Source organism: Salmo trutta, chromosome 13, assembly GCF_901001165.1.
Source record: "Salmo trutta chromosome 13, fSalTru1.1, whole genome shotgun sequence".
Lineage (NCBI taxonomy): Eukaryota > Metazoa > Chordata > Actinopteri > Salmoniformes > Salmonidae > Salmo > Salmo trutta.
This window is the reverse complement of record NC_042969.1, coordinates 47,927,945-47,948,480: the sequence shown is the minus strand read 5'-3', so window position 1 is coordinate 47,948,480 and position 20,536 is coordinate 47,927,945. Positions and strand designations below refer to the sequence as shown.

At 41.6% G+C, this 20,536-nt stretch overlaps 1 protein-coding gene across 3 annotated transcripts; it reads right to left on the bottom strand.

The window, feature by feature from the left end:
- Positions 1-5,028: 5,028 nt before the first annotated feature.
- Positions 5,029-19,623, bottom strand: LOC115205888 (high affinity cGMP-specific 3',5'-cyclic phosphodiesterase 9A). Of its 3 annotated transcripts, none has more exons than XM_029772300.1 (20): positions 19,463-19,623; positions 18,809-19,011; positions 13,771-13,841; positions 13,328-13,405; positions 13,081-13,124; positions 12,829-12,883; positions 12,632-12,702; positions 12,425-12,512; positions 12,184-12,268; positions 11,979-12,053; positions 11,623-11,709; positions 11,383-11,487; positions 11,150-11,232; positions 10,687-10,843; positions 9,766-9,879; positions 7,532-7,636; positions 7,158-7,286; positions 6,795-6,890; positions 6,495-6,578; positions 5,622-5,697 (listed from the first exon to the last, which is right to left on the bottom strand). In XM_029772300.1, the coding sequence occupies exons 2-19, from the start codon at positions 18,875-18,877 to the stop codon at positions 6,528-6,530; spliced, it is 1,563 nt and encodes a 520-aa protein (XP_029628160.1). In that variant the 5' UTR covers positions 18,878-19,011; positions 19,463-19,623; the 3' UTR covers positions 5,622-5,697; positions 6,495-6,527. The 3 variants fall into 3 exon arrangements, with proteins under 3 accessions (XP_029628159.1, XP_029628160.1, XP_029628162.1); XM_029772302.1 differs by having other exon boundaries at positions 6,495-6,572; XM_029772299.1 differs by lacking the exon at positions 6,495-6,578 and having other exon boundaries at positions 5,029-5,697.
- Between the last annotated feature and the right edge of the window lie 913 nt (positions 19,624-20,536).

Sequence of the window (20,536 nt, the reverse complement as noted above, 5' to 3'; positions counted from 1 at the left end):
TTACAGCTCTTCTCCTACTAACTGAAGAAAGAAGTTTGATAAGAGGAACAGAAAAACAGAAGCCCGTCCAAGAGAAGACCATTCTCTGAAAACATCTATTGCCGAAAATCAGGGTGTTTGACCTGGATGTGGGATGTTATGCTATCACATTTTGTGGATAGAGCACTGGTAAATGCTGGTATGCAGGACATGTATACTTTAAGATGGGTTAGCCTCCATAGCCATCAAAGCTCTTTAGGAAACAAATATTTTCGTAAAAGAATGTTTCCTTTGAAAGATTGCCTTATTGATGAAAAACAGAGATTATATAGTCAAGGGATAACTCACATGCTGAATAAACTGCTCTCATATGTCATAAGAAGTTGTGAAAAATTAAATGTTGAATGAGAATAGGAGAATGGACCTGGCTTAATAAAAACATTATGCGCTCTCTGTTTTGAGGAATCTTACGCTGCGTCCTGACATCCTGTAAAGTTAACGACCTGGAGCTGACACAGGTGTCCTCGTGAAGTACTCTGCCTCCAATGTGTGAGGTCTTCCAGTCTTGTCAAACATGTAGAAAGTGTAACAGTTCAATGAGTTGCGATACTCCCATAAATAGTCCAGAGAATGGCATGAGAAAAGAGTGGCGTACGACCTTTATCTGTATTTGTCTTGTCTTCTCCTCTCTAGCCCCTACCCAGAGATCTGTTGGAATCTGACATTCTCGTGCATGTGGGAGTCAAGAACGGAACATCCTTGAGTTTAACAGCAGTTCTCATAAAAAAAAACATGCCTTTGTCTCTCATCTGAGCACTTGAAACGGTCTGTGTCTGGACTGGTCAGCACTGAGTCGTCCTCTCTGTCTGCATGGTCAGCAATGAAAAGAACGAGAGTGACTCACAATACCGTATAGCCGTTATGCCTGGTCTGAAAAAGACAAACAACCACTTTTTTAGCTTAAATGCGGAGAATCTTAAATGCGATCTTCACTGACCGTTCTTCGAGAAAGTAGTTGGTATGTACAAGGCATGTAAGGTTGCTATGTTGCTGCTCTGTGAAGAATGCTGGTATGAAGGCTATAGGTTCATGGGTCATGATAGAGCCTGCAGCTGCAGCAGAAATTCCCCTCGAAAAAGGCCTGCTGATGGAGGGGGTTAAAGCAACAGCACTGCCATCTAGCCCACACACTGACCTTTGACCCTAGTCATTTACAGAAAAACAGCCAGGGAAGAGACTCTGAGCCTAGGGGGCGCTCTGTGCAGAGAGCGAGAGAAAGAGAGAGAGAGAGAGAGAGAGAGACAGAGAGAGAGATCGAGAGAGCATGGTGAGGGGAGATGCATGTACTGGGCAGTCCAAAATGGCTCTGCAACTTCAAATAATTTTCTGTGTTCCTATAAGCTAATCATATTGCCAGCTGCTACACATTGCCAGCTTCTACATATCATGTTTGTCAATAAATGCACATGGAGGAAGGAATGTACATAGTTCTCTTTTCCACAAGATACACAAAATATTTTTTTACATGAAAAAAGGACTCCAGGCTACACTTGAACTTCTTAAACATGATAAAAAAGTATGCCGAAATCATAATCAAGCTATAATGAAATAATTGCCCTTTTTTCAGGCTGCAAACTGATTTTGAAGAACAAATAGATAAGAAAAATCTGTGTGGCCCTCCGTTGAATTTAGAAATCTGAATGTGGCCCATCTTAACCTATCCTTGATGGGTGAGTCAAAGTAACCCAAAAAACTAAAACCCGTAGACATAACTATCTGTGTCACGTCCTGACCATAGAAAGCTGTTATTTTCTATGGTAGAGTAGGTCAGGGCGTGACAGTTTTTTTCCCATGTTTTCTATTTCTATGTTGTCAGGTTCTAGTTTTGTATTTCTATGTTGGGGTTTTGTTTGGGATGATCTCCAATTAGAGGCAGCTGGTCCTCGTTGTCTCTAATTGGAGATCATACTTAAGTAGGGTTTTTTTCCCACCTGGATTGGTGGGAGATTCTGTCACGGTTGTCGTAAGGAGAAGGAGACCAAAGTGCAGCGTGTGTGTCATTCCACATTTTATTTACACTGTGAAACTATGCAATACATATAAATAAACTGAATGACAAAAACAACAAACCGTGACGCAGAGGTGAAACATACACTGACTCAAAGATAATCTCCCACAAACCCAGGTGGAAAAAAACCCTACTTAAGTATGATCTCCAATTAGAGACAACGAGGACCAGCTGCCTCTAATTGGAGATCATCCCAAACAAAACCCCAACATAGAAATACAAAACTAGAACCTGACAACATAGAAATAGAAAACATAGAAAAAATCCTGTCACGCCCTGACCTACTCTACCATAGAAAATAACAGCTTTCTATGGTCAGGACGTGACAATCTGGCAGTCTCGCTTAATGTGTTTCGCTCCTCTAAGAGTTTCAAACATTGTGGTGAGTGCAGATTTAATCACTTATGATTAACATTCCAGCGAACTTATCTCCAACACACTTTCACTGACAAATTCAGTTTAAAGAACAACATTTACTTGATAAGCCATGATAAGGGCCTGTACAGAGCTTTTAGTGTGGTCAGATTACCACATCCCGGAGTCACCTCTTCACTGTTGACGTTGAGACTGGTGTTTTGGGGGTACTATTTAATGACGCTGCCCGTTGAGGACTTGTGAGGCATCTGTTTCTCAAACTAGACCCTCTAATGTACTTGTCCTCTTGCTCAGTTGTGCACCGGGGCCTCCCACTCCTCTTTCTATTCTGGTTAGACCCAGTTTGCGCTGTTCTGTGAAGGGTGTAGTACATGGCGTGGTACGAGATCTTCAGTTTCTTGGCAATTTCTCAAATGGAATAGCCTTCATTTCTCAGAACTGACGAGTTTCAGAAGAAAGGTCTTTGTTCCTGGCCATTTTGATCTTGTAATCGAACACACAAATGTTGACGCTCCAGATACTCAACTAGTCTAAAGAAGGCCAGTTTTATTGCTTCTTTAAACAGGACAACAGTTTTCAGCTGTGCTAACATAATTGCAAAATCATTTTCTAATGATCAATTAGCCTTTTAAAATGATGAACTTGGATTAGCTAACACAACGTGCCAATGGAACACAGGAGTGATGGTTGCTGATAATGGGCCTCTGTACGCCTATGTAGATATTCCATAAAAAATCTGCTGTTTCCAGCTACAATAGTCATTTATAACATTAACAATGTCTACACTGTATTTCTGATCAATTTGATGTTATTTTAATGGACAAAAAATGGGCTTTTCTTTCAAAAACAAGGACATGTCTAAGTGACCCCAAACTTTTGAACGGTAGTGTATATTAAAGGATATCAATATGTCCCTTCAGCTCTGCTTGGCAAAGCAACAGCATCTCCTTCGTGATAAGAGTATGTCATGGCTAATTAAAGCATTCCTTCTGGTTAATGTAAATAGTGTGGGTCTTGATGTCTTGCACGCAAGTGAGAACTGCGCAAAGGAGGGAGGGAGAGAGGGAAGGAGAGAGGGAGAGGGGGCGGGAGGGTAATTACTTTCGTTCAAAGACTTCAGACGTGTCTCTCAGTGTCAACTGAGAGTTGCCCTTTCTTTGAACAAACTTGAGTGATGTAAAAAGGTTATAATTGTCTCGGGAGTTATCTCAGTCTCTTGCTGCCGCATCATCAACAGAGTAGGACATGTCTGAGGTGCGTTTATGAGTAATTGAAATGAAAGAAAACAGCTCAATTATACTGCAGTGAGAATCAAACAAAGACCTAAAACAAATAGTTTACAAGCAAAGCATAATTTATCAGAAAGATAACATTTTTTTTTTTGGGGGGGGGGGTGCGATAGCAAGGCCTAGTGATTACTTTCATGCAACACTAGGAATAAAGATACTTCCATCTAAACACAAGGACTAGGCTATACTCAGGACCTAAGTTCAGCCCCAAGAACCCATCAAACAGATTGAGAAAAGAGGTGGAAAGGTCTTAGACATGAAGCCAACTAGCAAAGAAAACAAACAGAGGAAAGTTCTTTCCATCCCTGTTTTGTCATCAGTATTTAGCAGCAGACCTGCAGCAAACATTAAAGTAAGTATTGACATCCTATCTCTTTGGATTCTTCGGATTCTTCTTCGTACTTTATCATCAGAATCATGTAGGTCATAAAAAGTGTAATCATATGTAAGTATCGTCTTACAGATGGACAATAATCACTCTTAGAAATGTGAAACAGGTTGCAATAAACAAAGGTTATAAAACAGGCACTAGTAAATCTACTGTACCTGTTGAATACCACCCACTTATCTTTGTGGAGGGACACTAAAGAGAAATGTGGTAGCTTGGGGTGGTACAACAAAACTGGCGAAGAGGTCCTGTTTCAACACATACCCAGTCAAAGCATTAAGCTATAGGCTACTACGCTCTTAAAATGGTTTTCCTAAATGACAATGAGTAGGAAATCCAAGCATAAGTGTGGGCCATCCGTATTGTGCACGAAGCATAAACAATAGAATACAGATATCAAGTAAAGTACATACGTTTTCAAAGACTCCCGAGCTTGACCTCCCATTGGTTCATTCATCCCTGCACCAATCAGAGAAGAGTCAATGGCATGACTCATGAACCTTCGATGAGAATTACATTCTGAGATGGAAATCAGACACTACTGTGCATGTTAATCTCTTCTTAATAACCTGTACCTTTTCAAAATACTGGTGGAGTTTATTACTAGGTGACAAATGTAATATGAAAAGGATGTTATATGTTTTACAACTGTACTGTATTTTACACAGTTTATGTAGGATGTGCTATGCAAAAATAAATAGAATGTAAGAATAACATTTTAGATTGTAATTAAATACTTTTGTAATAACTTTCAACATGTATCTCAGAATGAATATATTGCACGACAATGGATGTGCTATTACACAAACCTCAAAATATGAATTTATGTAAATTAATTCAGTGCACACATTGGGGAATAATTTGTTGAATTTGTTGGAATAATGTTTAACCCTCAGAATTATGTTAAAATATGCTGTGTACTTGACATGTTTAAATCAAGAGTCAATTTATTCAAACGGTTTCAGAAACAGTTTTGTATTTGAATAGGAGGACTGAAAAGGAAAATAGAGTGTTCTAGCATACAACTTAGTTGCTATTTGTAATAGGCAACACCAACAAGTGTGACTAAAAACAGAAAGCAGAAAATATGGCATGTTGATACCTATAATGACCAATTGTCACTCAGAAATTATGATAGGCTGCGTATACACAGAAAGACCAATTTTCCACATTTTTGGTCTTTTGATCAATCAGATCAGATCTTTTGCCAATTATTGGGCAAAAAGATCAGAAATAGGCTGCCTGTGTGAACACAGTAATTGATACCTACAATGACCAATTAGCTTTCAGAAATTACAGTAAAAATGAATAAAAAATACAGACTACACCAAGAACACACATTGGCTATATTCCAATGTCCCTGATACATGAATTCCTCCTAAGTAGTATGCTAGTGTGGACATTGAAACAGAGCCATTGTCCTTCTGTAATGTCCATAACAAAACAGTGGAGTTCAATCAGGGGGTTTCATGTAGTCTGAGGTTGGCTCAGTGTGTAGAAGAGAACTCTTTTCACCCTCCATCTTGTCTTCAAAGACGCAGATCAGGGCGACCCACGACCTTTTTGAATTTTTGGATCATAAAACGAGAGCCAGAGCCCTAAAATGAAACAAGCACCTCAGAATATCAGACTGCATTCTCCAGAGACAGGATTATGATTAAGTGGCACACACACACGCACACGCACACACACAATGTGCTTTAAGAGGACAAAGCATTCTTGATTGTGATTTGGCTCCATCCATCACAATGCTCTTCGCTGTGGAAAATCTTGCACACAATGAACTTGCAATACCACACACAGCAATGGGAGAGAAAAACTGTAAAATCGTAGACGGGGAAGATACTATTCGGTCGTCAAAACGTTATCAATGAGTTTGTGAAGAATCCCACTACACACATTGATAACGTTTAGACAGCACAACGTTTTCACCACTTTGCTTTTGCCACTGGGCTGCAGGTCTATGTAAATGACCCGCTTCGTTTTTGGTGTTGAGGTGAGTGCCCTCCCTCCCAAGGGCCAGGACTGATTGGTGCAAATTGGAGGGGAAAACTATAGAACTGAATATTTTAACTATAAACCTCATCTTCAATAGAAGAGCCTAATCTTGCTAGTGGTTCCAAGTACTCAAGAGTCTGTTGTTATTTTTGTGAAAACAAAAATTTTGAATGCAGTAGAGTTGAGCTGATTCTTTTTGTTTATTCAGTTCTTTTTTCGAAAGCAAATTCAGAGTGATGAAAATATTGTGCGGTCGTAGTAGAAAAAAACTTTGTGCTCCTACTATAGCTAGCTCACTAGCTTGCAGCAGTGTTGTTGTTGGCAGACTGGAGAGAGGCAGAAGAGAGAGGGGGCACTCAGGACTAACACTACAGGCCAATCAGAGTCAGTTACTTACACAGTACCACTGTGCTCGCAGCAGCAGCAAAGCTTACTTCTTCTTCCCTCCTAATGACATATTTTCCGTTTTTTTCTTCTGTGCCTCATTGAACAAAAGACACACCTTTATGTTAGAAAGTGGTTGGACACCCCCCCCCCCCCCGGATACAAATACCCTGGCTGAGTAATAAGAAATTCCAATTCTGTCCAATGTTTTTCAACAAGGAAAATCGAGAATTGGAATTTGACTGGAGTTGAAATGGAATTGACCCCAACCTTGAAGGACATTGTAATTATTAAGTGTGACCTGTTTTCATACCTCTGTCATGGCGTCATCGATCTGCTTCAGCTCCTCATAGTGGTCTCTAGAGTCTCTCAGAGGCTGCACCATGATCTCCTCAATCTGGGGGAAGAGCTGCAACACACACAGGGGAGGATGGTTGGTAGGTATTCAGGACAGCAGCCTTTTCTAGTCAATATGCAATTATCCACTGGCATTGTTTTCGAGAGGTCATGAAATATAAGAGACGTGTACAAACGGAAGCACACACAAACACTCACAGGCAGCACACATGCACACACGCTCATGTGCACAAACACCAACACTGCCACGCACATACTGTACTTACACACTATGTCTATATTGTGACATTTGCTTTGTAGTTAAAACACACACGCCTACCTTCAGGACTGTCTCAAACATTGGGATGAGGACAAACTTGATGAATCCGATCTGGGCAGTGGGCTTGGTGACTTTGTCTCTGTCCATAAACGGAGCCACGGGCAGCCCTTCAGTCTTCTCCCTGTCACTCTGTCAATTCCCGAGACAGGAGGGTTTGTACATGTCACCCCACTCTTTCATGACATCATTCTTATCGACAGACTCGTTCTGATGAAGGCCAAGATGGCATGCACAACTTCAAGAGTGGCAGCTGAGCCTGTTTTCACTCCAAAATTCCAATCAACACATTATTAGACTCACTATTATTAGACTTTCTTATTACACATTATTAGACATTATTATTATTAGACATGATTATACTTGATTGAGGTCACCTGCATGAAATACTCCTCCAGCAGACAGTCCACCCAGGGTTCGGCCACCTCCGTTGGCCGGACCTCGTTGGAGATGTCACAGCATTTGATCAAAACCATCTTCAGCTGCACACATACAGACAAGGAATAACGAGTCATTTTCACCATGCATTATGGCAACACAACCATAGTTTTTAGCATTGGCTAGCTAGTGTGTCTTTTCAGGAAAGGTCTACAGTTCCGTGAAAAAGTATTTGTCCACTTTCTGATTTTCTCTATTTTTGCATATTCTTTTATTCTGAATGTTATCAGATCTTCAACCAAAACCTAATAAGGTTCCCTTTATCTAATATTAGGTTTTGGTTGAAGATCTGATAACATTCAGTATCATAAATATGCAAAAGTAGAGAACATTTTAAAAAGGGGCAAATACTTTTTCACGGCACTGTACTTGTGGTAAAATGCTTTGGAGCACTGAAGGTTAACACAGGCACGTTATCTTAGAACCCTCTGGCTTTATTCCATAGGATTGACCGGACTGACATCATGAAACGGACATCCGTGTGCTGCTAACAGTTTAGCGTCCTCCACTGTCCCTGGCCCTGTCTTCCACTGTCCCTGTATCGGGCTTAAACCAGTGATCCTCTGCTTGGAGACACACGTGACTGCCCTCCTTGACAACATACCAACCGATCGAGCTATCAAAAAATATCTGATTCGATATCTCCGTCTGCAACATTTCAAGACAGCTGTGGAGTGAGGTTACAGTACGTTCTTAACTCTATTACAATCACATAATATACTACACGACCAAAAGTATGTAGACATCTGCTCGTCGAACATCTCTTTCCAAAATCATGGGCATTAATATGGAGTTGATCCCCCCTTAGCTGCTATAACAGCCTCCAATCTACTGGAAAGCTTTCTGATAGATGTTGGAACATTGCTGTGGGGACTTGCTTCCATTCAGCCGTAAGAGCATTAGTGAGGTCGGGCACTGATGTTGGGCGATTAGGCCTGGCTCGCAAGTTGGTGTTCCAAATCATCCCAAAGGTGTTTGATGGGGTTTAGGTCAGGGCTCTGTGCAGGCCAGTAAAGTTCTTCCACACCAATCTCAACAAATCATTTCTGTATGGACCTCGCTTTGTGCATGGGGGCATTTTCATGCTGAAACAGGAAAGGGCCTTCCCTAAACTGTTGCCACAATGTTGGAAGCTCAGAATCGTCTACAATGTCATTGTATGTGAAGCGTTAAGATTTCCCTTCACTGGAACTGAGGGGCCTAGCCTGAACCATGAAAAACAGCCCCAGACCAGTATTTCATCTCCACCAAACTTTACAGTTGGCACTATACATTCGGGCAGGTAGTGTTGTCGTGGAATCCGCCAAACCAGACTGCCAGATGGTGAAGCGTGATTAATCACTCCAGAGAACACGTTTCCACTACTCCAGAGTCCAATGGCGGAGAGCTTTACACCACTCCAGCCGACACTTGGCATTGCGATCTTAGTGCGGCTGCTCAGCCATGGAAACCCATTTCATGAAGCTCCCGACGAACAGTTCTTGTGCTGACATTGCTTCCAGAGGCAGTTTGGAACTTAGTAGTGAGTGTTGCAACCGAGGACAGACAATATTTACGTGCCACTGTATGTGCTTCAGCATTCCTGTTCTGTGAGCTTGTGTGGCCTACCACTTCACGGCCGAGCCGTTGTTTCTCCTAGACGTTTCCACTTCACAATAACAGCACTTACTTAGTTGACTGGGGCAGCACTTAGTGCTGTTAGTGCGTAATAACAGCACTTAGTGCTTAATAACAGCACTTAGTTGACTGGGGCAGCTCTATCAGGGCAGAAATTTGATGAACTGACTTGTTGGAAAGGTGGTATCTTATGACAATGCCACATTGAAAGTCACTGAGCTCTTCAGTAAGGCCATTCCACTGCCCATGTTTGTCTATGGAGATTGCATGGCTGTGTGCTCAATTTTATACATCTGTCAGTAACGGATGTGGCTGAAATAGTCGAATCCACTAATTTGAAGGGGTGTCCACATACCTTTGTATATATAGTGTATCTCCAGGCCACAAAGTCTTTCTTGGGTATGCCCTATTTTTCCATCCCTGTCTTTGTTATAGAGCACCCCTCCTAGTTTCTGTCGTTTGCTGAGGCTATACCAGAACAAAGATATGCCTATTTGGCACATCTTGATGTACAGTATACATAGTCAGTTGATGTCATGTGATGTACAATACGTACGCATGTGACATGCTCCTCGTTGGTGAAGTCAAAGCTGTCCACTTTATGTTTGAAGGAGTCTAATATTTCTCCATGCCGGGCCATGTCTGTGGCCAAGATCAGGGTAATGATGGCCTGTAAAAGGAGATGGAATCATCACAAATTATGAAATCCCCCTCCTGCCTTAGGCCAACTCAAAACATCTTGTGGTTAGTTAGAGAGAAGGAAATGCAAAAAGACAAAGGCTGTATGCTAATTGGCATCCTATTCCCTATATTATTATATATTTGTTTTACCTTTATTTAACTAGGCAAGTCAGTTAAGGACAAATTCTTATTTTCAATTACGTCCTAGGAACACTGCCTTGTTCAGGGGCAGAATGACAGATTTCTACCTTGTCAGCTCGGGGATTTGATCTTGCAACCTTTCGGTTACTAGTCCAAAGCTCTATCCACTAGGTTACCTGCCGCCCCATAGTGCACTACTTCTGTCAATAGTGGTGCACTAAGTAGGTAATAGGGTGCCATTTGGTATTGTCACGACTTCCACCGAAGTCGGTTCCTCTCCTTGTTCGGGCGGCGTTCGGCGTCACCGGTCTTCTAGCCATCGTCGATCCACTTTTCATTTTCCATTTGTTTTGTCTTGTTTTCCTACACACCTGGTTCTCATTTCCCTCATTAAGTATTGTGTAGTTAACCCTCTGTTCCCCCCATGTCTTTGTGTGGAATTGTTTGTCGTACGTGCTTGTGCACATGTTTACTGGTGCGCGTCGTGTTTTTGTACCCATGTTTGTTATTCTTTATGCCGTTGGTTTTTGCAATTAAACTGCTCCGGCTATTACCGAGTTCTGCTCACCTGCGTCTGACTTCCCTGCCACCAGTTACGCACCCCTTACAGGTATGCAGAAAGAATCACTGTGCATTGGCCTAGGTCACCACCTACCTGTCTGATCTGCTTGTAGGCCTCCAACTCGACGTTGGCAAATATGTTGCACTCGGGCAGCGAGAGGATCTGGAAGGCCACGGCGCAGTGATGGTTCTCCAGGGGAGATATATCGTTGTAACGCACAGCCAGCTCTGTGCGGGCATTGATCTGATACCTGACAAGCAAAATAAACCTCTGTGACATGAATCAGTTCTCCTTGACAACATGACTTGACCAGGGAAGCCTATAATCACCAGGACCCAGAGTTTCACCCTGGCCATGTCACATGGTCAGGACGGAACTCCCGACCTTACATCAAAACTGGAAGCATAGATTGGACCATTTCCACGATGTAATAACAGAATTTAAGGAGTTCCAAAACATCTGTATTGTGTCTGTCATCCACATCTATTCAGAGATCTAGTCAAGGCTGTAGAGCAGTGGGAACTGAGGCGCAGCGTAGGAACCTTTGGGCGCTTACGTGTTGTTGTAGCCGGGGTGGTCCAGGTCGTGGCACACTGCAGCTGTCATGAGAATGCCCATGTCCGTCAGAGTCATCTTCTCCTGAGGAACACACACAGAACGTGCTAATGTCTCTAATCTCCAATACGAGGTGCCAGGAGGATTTCCTGACCACCTGACCTGACCAGTTATAGACCATGTGTGTCTGGTAAATGGCATGCATTATATTATATTAGTACAGTCGTTTCTTACCGGCAGGTTACACAGGTTTATCATGCCATACATCATCTGACTGACACAGAAGCAGTGGCGGAAGTTGTGGAACGGGTTGCTGCGATAGTTCTCCTGAATGCCCAGCTGTGAGAAAGAAAGCTGTCAATCAAACTATCCAAATAGTCATCAATACTTTTAAGTTCCCTTCTTTGAAGCCGTTGTTCCTTATCAATTGCATATCACTTGCACATTGAGATAATTGCTTTTATACGGTTTTACCAGCCAACGTTTAAGCGTGATGGGGTTCATGTTGAATTCCTTCACCAGTCCCAGGTCATGGTACATGTACTCCAAGCAGCTCAGCATCTAAACCACCGATCAAAGACACAGTTAAAAGAATACTACACGCATCATCATAAAGCACAACAAGTGTTCTATCTTGAAAACATGATTGCTGACATGCACAATTAGACTAATGAACAAAATATTAAAATAACGTTTTTGAGTGTAGCATTCCTTTAAGTTCACAACTCAAGAAAATACTTCAAAATGTTTTACTACAAAAATGTGATTATATAGGCCTGGATGGAATTATGATAGATATCAGATGATAGATAAATCTCAAGAGAACTAACCTCATTGTGTTCCCAATGCCAGACATCGAATGTTGGCTTCTTCAGTGCTTCAATTGTCTCCTGGGATAAGGTGTACTGTAGAAATGAGAGAGAAATCACAGCGTCAGTCTTAGGATTAATGATGTCAAAGTGATTCATATCTTTAGGCTTGAGAGAAAAAAACGTATAGCCTACTGTATATTACTAGAATCCCCATATTCCGTACCTTTGGATAACTTGGGACGTCACGTCTGGGATTAAGTTTCTTCCCGTCGTCTGAGAAGTTGTATTTGCAGGGACAGTTCCCAACTCTGAAGAGATGGGAGCAAACACATCATATTTATATCATTAATCTCCTCTGAATCAGAACAACATTTTAAAACCAATATAAAATTCTTACTATAGAATATCCTAAGAAATCTGAAGCATGGCTTGGTGAGTGTCATTTAGGTCAAAGGTCACCATACCTCCCTCCTCCTCTGGATGTCATCTCATCGCGTAGTTTCTTTAGGTCATTTTTGCACTTCTCAATCTCCACCACCTTCAGTCCCTCCACTGTAACGACAACACGACTGTTAGTACATAAAGTGGTGAATTCAGTAACAGTGAAGCAACACACACACAAAGAGAGAAACACACCGATAGTCAAACAAACAAAAAAACCTTGCACATACACTCAACTCTTTTCTCCAACATGGCCAGTCTGTTGGTCACCTCAGTTTTCAGCTCGTTGATTCGGAAAGCCCTGCAAAAAAAATACGTGAAAAGGATTGTTTGAAAAGGACCTGGTGTCATGGAGGTATTTCTGCGGAAGGGAAAAGGCTAAAGCGGAATGCTTCTGTCTGCAGTGAAACATAAACACGCCAATTACCTGCTGAACTGCTCTGCCACCTGAGATAACACGTTTTGAAACATGTCTTCTTTCTCTGTGGGCGCAAACAAATAAAAAGAAACCACTCTAGTGATCAAAAATCATGTTTAGTACCCAGAGTTGTTTTAACGTTGTTTTTAAGTTTTGTTGTGATAGCTTAATGTGAGTTATGTGAGTAAGAATGAATTAAGATCTAAAAGGTCAAAGGTTAAAAAGTGTTGCTGAATTTGAAATATCATGTTGGTACTTCACCTCCTAGTTGACCGGTGGACAAAGAAATGACTTTGTACAAGGAGCTGTAAAAACATGTCAGTAACATTCCAACATCATTCATCAAGTCGTTGATTACATAACATTTGAAAAGTAGTTTTACACATAGTACATAGGCTATGCATTCCTTGGATTAACAACGGTCAGCAATGCTTTTCTATGACTGAGCTCAATAGAGCAAATACTGTATCATTGAGATTTGGTGATTAGGGTAAAGGTGACGTGTTACTTGGGAGAGTTGGTAGGCATGGTCGGGTCTATGGACACCAGGGCCCCTTCAGGATCCACCATCATGATGGCAGTATTCCTATGGAGGGGGAACAACAATAATAAATAATAAGGATGCGTTACAGAAAGCACCCTATTCCCAAATTGCACTACTTTTGACCAGGGCACCAAAGTAGTGCACTATATAGGGATCGATTCAGAATGCAACCTACATTTCTTGTTAACATGCTCTAAAACACAACACACGCGAAGCTTGTCGTTTGGTGTTTACTTGTAGTTTACTTCTCATTCATGAAGCTCAGTCAGGATAGAGAGACGATAAGTTTGTGGTGAACTTGAAACAAATGTGTTGTGTGTCATGCATACTTTCGACTGATGTGTGACTGTGAGAGAATGGTGAGAGAAACGAGGGAAGGAGACGGCTGCAGCTGAAATGTCACTGACCTGGGGATGTTGGACGAGGAACAAAGAAGCTCCTTGATGTCACATGGGCTACAATGCCGACTGAAAACCACCTGAAAAAAAAGGCAGACGAATGGTGAGAGTCGTCTGTCTCCCTACGCATCTCAAGCCACCTGAAAAGAGTCTGCTCTCTGTGAGACCTGAGTCTGTTGTAAAAAAAAAGTCTGCAGTGGAAAGAGTGGGGGAAGAAAACAATTGTTTTTTAAAAGGTATTTATCCTTTATTTAAACAGGGAAGTCACATAATGATCCACATCTCTTTTTCAAGTGAGCCCTGTATGTTATGAGTTCATATATTGAGGACTAAATCACAAAGGCATGCAGTTGAAAATGTGTGTGAACTCAACACAGTGTAGCCTACCCTTGTCAGGGACCAACCCAAACTCGTAGATAATACGACACTCCATCAACATAATAGCAACAAATACTTGCGTCATCAACCCAGTGAAAGAGTTTGTATCATTCTCTGTAAACCACAGCAATATACATAGAAATGTCAAAACAGATTATACATTTCACAAACAACGTCTGTTCCTATTTGTGGTATACTGATGGAACACATATTAGTTTCATATTGTGTCTGTCTGAGATTCATTGTCAAGGAAAGTGTATCTTAGCTTGCGATGTTGGCTAGCCTCCAACAACTTGAAGACCTTTTGCACAAGCAGATGCAGTAGACAATCCCTCAAACTCTCGAGCCCTTGAATGGACATGTGTCACTTTCAGGTCTCTACTTGAACCACTCTATGCGACCGTAACAACAGGGGTTTGTGTCATCACAAGTATACTGGGCTTACTAAGTGCCTGGCCCTATGTAATCCAAAATAAAAGCAGACTTGAGGAAATAGGCTAGTCGGTGTACAAAGGTAACAAAATCCAGTAAATTCACTTGTGCTAAGTGGGTTAAATATGCAGAGGGAATTTACCATTTTTATTCTGAAATGCATTCAAGATTTAATGAGCCAAAGAAATTGGAGGACACATCCATTAGAGAAGCAGTAGGTATTTGAAATGCTACCAAATGCAACATTGCAATAGACATTGGCTGGAAAGGGGTTTTAACCAATCAGCATCCAGGATTAAATCCACCCATTGTATAATATGCAACATTCTATAAGAGAAGATTCAAGTTTTAATGTCACATGCACAAGTACAGTAAAATACCTTTCTTGCAAACTCTAACCCCAACAATGCAGCAATCAATAACAATGTAAAAATTACAAGGTAGAACAAAAAGTGTTTAGTGCTTTCAGAGGTTGTTTCTGTAACGATATATTTTTTTTAAGTATCACAATGTGTAACACTCGTCGTTGAAGGGGGACCAAAATGCAGTGGGTAAAGTGCTCATCCTCTTATTTATTAAAGAAAACACTTAATCAATACAAAACAAACGACAAAACAGTCCAGTAAGGTGCATAGACTATACTAGAAACAACCACCCACAAAACCCAGTGAAAACAAACACAACTAAATATGGCCTCCAATTAGAGACAACAACAACCAGCTGCCTCTAATTGGAGGTCATTGACAAAACTCACACAGAATTAGAAAAGCTAGATAAACATAGAAATAAGAAAACTAGAACCTAAACCCACAATACCCAACCACACAAAACAAACACCCCCTGCCACGCCCTGACCAACTACAATGACAAAGAACCCCTTTTACTGGCCAGGACGTGACACAATGTTTGATTTTGGTTTCAATTTTTTGTCAACATTAAATGCACTATGCATTATGTGGGTTGAATGCTGTAACAACACAGATTAAATTAATTAATAAAAGTCCCATGGTAGTGACTGCCCATTCCTGCTCATCACCTATTAACTATCATTTATTCACATTACTTTACTTTAATAAAATATTTCAGTTGTTGTGTATATTCCATTTGTTTTATTTGATGACTATTATTTCATTCCAAGTCATCATCTCACCTCTAAAGAGCTGCTGCCTATGCTGTCTGACAAAATCAATATTTTAGAAGTGCTTCAAGGTAAATACAGCACGCTTTTATGACTGCTGAATACTAAACGATCAATCACTTAGATCATGTATTTTCAGGTAGAGATACCTCTTGAAGAAACTGCTCTCTATGTACCACTTCTTGATCTCGCATTCTTCTGTCTCCTACATAGCAAGCGTAAAATAAATGTAGACTGGAGAAGTTTAGCCCCGCAATGGACAATGGTCATTGTAGTTAATTATCACGTTTTCTGCACTAAACTATGTAGAACACTGGCCTGTTGGAAACTACAGCTCCTTACTACATCACACCGTTCGGGCATATGATCGGAAAAATCTCTAAAGAAACTGCAGTACAATGTGTGCATTGAGCTCACAGAAACAAAATGAATGAAATGGAATTGAAATAATTGAGCCAACATGGAAAAATGACTGACATTTCGATTAATCGCTCAGCATTAGAGAATAGTCTATATGGCTTGGGTGGTGGGAATCTTTAACAATTTTCAGGGCCTTCCTTTCACACTGCTTGATATAAGGTCCTGGATGGCAGGGAGCTCGGTCCCAATGATGTACTGGGCTTTCCTTACCATCCTCTGTTGAGCCATGCGATCGAGGGTGGTACTATTGCCATACCAAGCAGTGATGCAGCCAGTCAAGATGCTCTCAAATGGTACAGCTGTATAACTTTTTGAGGATTTGAGCATTTTAAGTTCTTAGTGATGTAGATACTGAAGAACTTGAAGCTCTTGACCTGCTCCACTGCAGCCCCGTCGATGTGGATGGGGGAGTGCTTGCCCCACCCATTTCCTGTAGTCCACGATCAGCTCCTTGGTCTTACTGACGTTGAGGGAGAGGTTGTTGTTTCCGTCCCCACGCTGCCAGGTCACTGACCTCCTCCTTGTAGGATGTATTATCGTGACTGGTGATCAGGCCTACCACCGTCGTGTCGTCAGCAAACTTGATGATGGTGTTGGAGTCATGCGTGGCCACGCAGTTGTGGTTGAACAAGGAGTACAGCAGGGAGTAAGCACACACCTCTGTGGGGCCCTCGTGTTGAGGGCCAGCGTTGCGGAGGTGATGTTGCCTACCCTCACCACCTGGGGTCGGCCTGTTAGGAAGTCCAGGATCCAGTTGCAGAGGGAGGTGTTTAGTCCCAGGGTCCTAAGCATGGTGACGAGCTTGGAGGGGACAATAGTGTTGAACACCGAGCTCTAGTCAATGAACAGCATTCTCACGTTGGTACTCCTCTTACATATTTAGGTGAGTGAGGGCAGTGTGGAGTGCAATTGAGATTGTGTCGTCTATGGATCTGTTGGGGCGGGATGCAAATTGGACTTGATGTGTGCTATATCCAGCCTCTCAAAGCACTTCATGATTACAGATGTGAGTGCTACAGGGCGGTGGTCATTGTGGCATGAAGCCTTAGAGTTCTTAGGAACAGGAATGATGGTGGTTAAACATTTGGGGATTACAGACTGGGACAAGGAGAGGTTGAAAATGACCGTGAATATGCCTGCCAGGTGTTCTGCGCATGCTCTGAGAACGCGTCCTGGAATACCATTGACCTGATTAAAGACTTTGAGAGCCCATAGCATTTTAAGTTCTTAGTGATTTACTCCCGTCGACCCTCAGAGAGCGAGATCACCCAATCTTCTGGGTCGGTGGCGACACTCACACCACGATGTTGAAGCATATGATGAGAGCAAATATGAGACACAGTAGCCTATATTGTTATTGTTACAGTATATGTATTACATGATTACAGTGCAATGGCCTGGGAGCTGCAGTAACAAGAACATACTGGGTAGGCTGGTGATGTTTCTACCCTCACAAATACCATGTTCTGTTTCTTCCCCCTTTGATAATGAATTAGTCCACCAAACAATTCTGGTTTTCCTTACAGTACAGTGAGTGCATATGTTTTCCTGTATGTGATCCTTGCGCGAATTCAACCGAAAACCTTGAAAGCAACGGTGCTTTCACCAACTGAGCCACACAGGACCATCTCTAGTTTTCCTCAGACTCAGGGGGGAGTAGAAAACAATGGAGGCACAGAACATGCTAGCAACAGGTGGCACTGTCTGTGCTCGTTTAAAGTATGCCACAAACACCTGTGAAACACAATGTCACACCACCTCTTGGTTTATTGAAAACACAGCTATTTCAGAGGCCTCACGCCTCACTCATGTTTTGAGGAGAATTCACAACTTTTTCACCACAAATGTAGAAATAAAATAGAGCATACAGGCAACAAGGGGCACAGAATGACTGGTGCACAAGATTAGGTGTGTGGTAACCAACAAAAACCGTGGAGCCATAATGAACCCACATTGTGTCAATATCATTAGCCACCTGTAGAGATTATATGACTTTGGTGAACTCTTGATTTGGTCACCTGATTCTTACAGTAGTCAAACCATACTGTATTCTAAGTGTAGCCTACCATTACTAGAAAAAAACAGACACCATTTCACCATCCAGTCTGTCTTTTGGTTGACTCCATCATTGCAGCCAGGGACCTCAATGATCGAAGAGATGTAATCACACAAGGTACTTTGGATGCTGTCTATGATAAGAGTCTAACTCTGATACAGGAGTCCCCACGGAGAGACCCCAATGCTCCCACTGACTAGCTCAGACTACATCTTCTCTTACACAGAGAGAAGAACATGGATACTGTGTCTGTGGATCTCATTTTCTGGTCAACCAGGATGTGCGCTAATGAAAATGGATGGAACTCACGGATAGGTAATAGGAGATTCATTCTTGGTGTTCACTACTTAATTTCAAGTATGCTGACTAGCTACGGTAGAGAAAATAGCTGATGGCACAATCTGTTAACTCGGCTGATCCGGAGAATAATAGATACAATTCGAGAAAATGTTTGAAGATAAAAAGAATGGGAAAAAAAGCGATACAATTACTTTATGAGGTTTCATAAAGAGGTGGACCTACCTTATCTAGAGAGATTAGTATCAGTTAGAAATCAGGGGGGGGGATCTGAAAAAGGAATGGGGAAAATAGAGATAATATAAACCTGATAGAGGAGAACCCACCTTCTGAACCTTTCCATCCACATCCAGATATATGGTTTTTGGGGCATAGGAAGAAGAGCTGGACCCCATGCTGAATCCTCTATGTTTCTCTCACGTTCTCGTTCTCTCTCTAGCTCTCTCTCGCGCTCTCACTAATCCAGCAGGAGGAAGGTTTGGAGCCCCCGTCCTCCTGCAGAGGAGCCTATATGGCCAGTGTCAGAGCCCTGGGAAATACAGGGAGATGCTATGACTGCAACACAGGAGCCACTATTGAAATACTGCAATAGACTACATTGGAACTGAGACTTGAAAATTATTAATAACTACATTTATTGATTTTACTGTCTCAATTCATCTATAATTCAAAAAACAATTAAAGGACCATCAACATTTTTTCATTTTGCATTATTATTTTCAACTGCACACTAAATTCACTGATAAAATATAATCGATCTATTGCTATCATCTCATAATTGCGGATACATTTCCATCTACTGCCATCAAGACATTTGAAATATTCTCACTATTCTGACTCATGGTAACAGAAATATGAAAAACAGGATTGTAAAAACAATACACATTAACAAAATGAAATCACAAATGTACTCTAAAGCTCTATCTTGGAATCTAATATGTCATGGTAAAAGAATAATTAAACACATCCCAATGACTTACTGTGTCAGCGATGGCGTTTTCCCCTGACGCGAGAAGCTTCTAAACTTTCCCGGCGCTGCTGATGCTACTAATACACAGAGTGAGATGGGAGAACCTGGGGGACTTTAGCAATAATTGGCACTCTGGTCCGTTGCCAGGGGACTGTTACTACGGTGAGAAAAAAAATAGGCTGCCCTCCTCCTATCTCCATAATGTCTTTAGTATAGAAGCTGCGAAACCTGCTGGTCACTGCACACCCATTGCCATATGTCTTATCAATGAGATATATGCATGTATGCACGGGGTGATTCAAGTATCTTTATTTCTTCATACATTATTACTTGTGTGCTTTGTCAGTAAGTAAATTTTCTGGAGGTCAATATACAATAGGAGGTGGTCTGTAGGACTAGTGGGTTAGTGGCTTGGTGGATATTAGTTAGGCAATTAGTACATGTCAAACATCAAATACAGTACATTGATTTGAAGGGCATATGACAAGGATGAGAACAATGGATCAAGTGAGACTGCTGCTTTCTCTCACTATCAGGAGAACAGAAGATACGACATTTAACCATTCGGAAGTACATATAGAAATAAAGTTATTTGGATGGCTCTGCTGTTATTTTAGTTATTTGGATGGCTCTGCTGTGTTGTAGATGCACAATCCACGGTCACAAAGAAACGTGTCTTTATTTCATTTGAAGGCATCATCCAAAAAGGTGGTTTGAGGTCAAGTGTGACCTTATTGTCCACCTGTGGGGTCATCCAACAGCTAGAGCCATAGAGGTGAAAGCAGAGCTGTTTGTCCTCACACACACACGTACGTTCTCACACACACACACACACACACACACACTTCTCCCTCTCCTCAACCCCTCATTGAAAATGAGACTGGCACATGGTTTAGTCAGACAAGTTCAGCAGCAGACATCTTGGAGTGATCTACCAGTCTTCCCATATTCATTTAACTCCGCTTTCAACATCATATTTTCTGCTGTCAATCTATGTAGGCCTACAGTAAGTAGATATTATGATAAAAGTCAATATCAATCAATATTCACTCTGGATTAAGAAATACGCTTATGGCTAAACCAA